The 2,440-nt window shown below is 40.8% G+C and overlaps 1 protein-coding gene across 1 annotated transcript; it reads right to left on the minus strand.

The window, feature by feature from the left end:
* Positions 1-1,312: 1,312 nt before the first annotated feature.
* On the minus strand, positions 1,313-2,221 carry LOC127091078 (extensin-like). Its single transcript, XM_051029606.1, has 2 exons — positions 1,873-2,221; positions 1,313-1,584 (listed from the first exon to the last, which is right to left on the minus strand). Exons 1-2 carry the CDS (start codon positions 2,219-2,221, stop codon positions 1,313-1,315), a joined length of 621 nt encoding a protein of 206 aa, XP_050885563.1.
* Between the last annotated feature and the right edge of the window lie 219 nt (positions 2,222-2,440).

Below are 2,440 nucleotides of genomic sequence, written 5' to 3' on the forward strand. Positions count from 1 at the left end.
GACTTTAAACTTCAAATTAATTTTTGAAGTTTAAATGGTTTTTGAGGTTGGGTTTGAGTGTTGAAATTTAAATTTGATTGTTAACACAAAACTAATTTTTTTGCAGAAAATATGAGAGCAAAAGCTTTTCACGTAAGAGCAGCAACTCGTGAAAAGAGAGAGAATGAATGATATTTCTGTGTGTCTCGGGTGTGTCTCTCTAGAGAAGTAATTTGTCCTTTATATAGTCGTTGTGAAGGACGGTTGGAGTGATGATAAAATCTTGGTCATTGAAAAATAATTAATGTCATTCCTTCTGTTGTTTCTTTCTAAAACCATTTTGTCTGCCTCATTATTCCTTTCTTTAAATACTTTCTTTCCATAATGAGATTCTTTTTCGGTTACGCATTCTGGACTTGTGAATCTGCATCAGAGTCTTGATGTTCCAGAGTTTGTATTCAAGGATGATTATGTCTGACTTTATCAGAGCTTCTCAGTGCTCTAGACTTCTTAAGTATCAGAGTCTGAATCCAATAGTCTTTTGTTGGAGCTTCTGACTTCTTACTGTGGCGCTGGTATCTGCTTTGATCAAAATCAGAACCTTCTGAACGTATTCCTTTCTGAGTGGCATCTGATCATCTAATACTTTATATCTGATCAAATTTTGTATTTGATGTATGGTCAGAATCCTGGGTAAATGTTCAGAGTCCTGCATATTAAGAGAGAATTTCGTTAGAGTACTATTTTTGGTTTCATCCTTTGTTATCATCAAAATCGTAGAGATATATTGTAGAACCAACTTTGTTCTTACAATCTCCCCCTTTTTGGTGATGACAAAACATTTCAGATTAAAGATGAAACATTTAAAGAAACTCTTAGATTAGATATTACAGTGGGCTCCCCCTGAGTTAGATCTTTAGATAGTTCAGAAGTTCTTACCAGACGTTCCATGGTTTGGTGCTTTTAGCTACTTTCCTGCATATCTTAAGTCGTTGATTTGAGAGAAAATGTTTGCAGTGCTTGAAAGGAATTAGATATGTTTTCATCAGAGTTGTTTTAGTTCTCCCCCTTTTTGTCAGAATAAAAAAGACATGGCAAAAGAGTTGATATTGATATAAATAAGCATTTACATAAGCCAGAAAGCAGAAAGCAAGAAACAGACATCAGAACATATAAAAACAACAAGCAAAATAGAGAAAGCAACAAGCAAGGATAGCATAGGTGCCTAAGGGTTTGGAGGTGGAGGAATCCTCTGGAGTAGCTAGGACAACATGCTCTGAATGTTTACGTTGATAGAGTCATGTTGATCCAGTCTGACTCGAACTACCCGTTGTTACTTCTGCATCTCTTTGAGAGTCTTCAGGACCAGAGGGACGAATCCAGCATTGGAGGACTCCCCCTGAGTCAGTTCATTAGCTCTGGCTTTGGCAGCAGACTCTTCAGCAAGGCGCGCTGCTTCTTCAACATCGGCTTTGGCTTTTTCCTCAGCTTCAGCAGCAGTAGCATTAGCAAGAGCCTTGGCTTTAGCTTCTCTGATTCTCTGAAGTTCCTCTTGGCGTGCTTTCTCTTCAGCTTCATGTCTTGCCCGTTCCTCAGCTTCTCTGGCTATACGCTCTTGGAGTCTGATCTCAGCGTCTCTGATGAAGTCGTTGCGGACTTGTTCAAAGAGGCCTTTCATCTTGAAAGCTTCAGAGGTCATCCAACTTATCACTTTGTTCCAGTGAGTCCTTATAGTGGAGGGATCATCATTGATACCAGAGTTTATGGTTAGAGACTTGACCTTTTCAAATGAAGACTCTGCAAAAAACGTAATTGCTTCTTCAAGGGTTAGAAGGGTGGTTTCTGGTTCATTGGAAGAGGTTTATGAGGGTGGGGTGGGGGCACTTAGGTTACGTGTGGGAGTTGTTTGGTCAGTGGAAGTGATGGGTTGTGGTATTTCAGAGTGTGGTGGTTCAGATGGTTGTGATTCAGAGTGGATTGGTTCTGAGGGTTGTGGTTCAGGGTGAGTTGGTTCTGATGGTGGAGGTTCAGAAGTGGTTGTGTTTGGATTTTCCGAAGGTGGGGAAGTGACTTCAGGTTTAGGGTTAGAATGTGATGGCTTTTGAGAGGGCAGGGAATGGTCTTGGAGCTGAGCCAAAGTGGGGGAGTGAGGGTCAGAGGGTTCAGTGTCAGATGAAAGGTCGTAGTAAGGTGGGGATTGTGGAGATGGTGATGAAGATGGTGAAGTGGTTTCATTTATCATTTCTGCTTCTAAAACAGGTAGAGTTGTGGTGGCAAGGTTGAATTTTTGAGATGGTAGGTTAGAGGATCTGGTGGTTGAGGGAGGAGCATTAGTTGTTGTGTATATCGGGTTTGTTTGAGGGAGAGAAGAAGCAATTGGTTTAATTTTTACAAAAGGAGGGAGAGATACAGACTTACCTGGAGAGCCGACCAGAGGCACTGGGGGTCTTGATCCAGATGT

This window comes from Lathyrus oleraceus, chromosome 1 (genome assembly GCF_024323335.1).
Source record: "Lathyrus oleraceus cultivar Zhongwan6 chromosome 1, CAAS_Psat_ZW6_1.0, whole genome shotgun sequence".
Classification (NCBI taxonomy): Eukaryota; Viridiplantae; Streptophyta; class Magnoliopsida; order Fabales; family Fabaceae; genus Lathyrus; species Lathyrus oleraceus.

What these genes read in the sequence shown, in the direction of transcription:
- LOC127091078 (XM_051029606.1), bottom strand. Translation starts at nt 2,221, where the DNA reads ATGATAAATGAAACCACTTCACCATCTTCATCACCATCTCCACAATCC. An exon ending in TGACCAAACAACTCCCACAC is followed by an intron (nt 1,585 to 1,872) that starts GTAACCTAAGTG and finishes AAGAGCGTATAG; the next exon opens with CCAGAGAAGCTGAGGAACGG.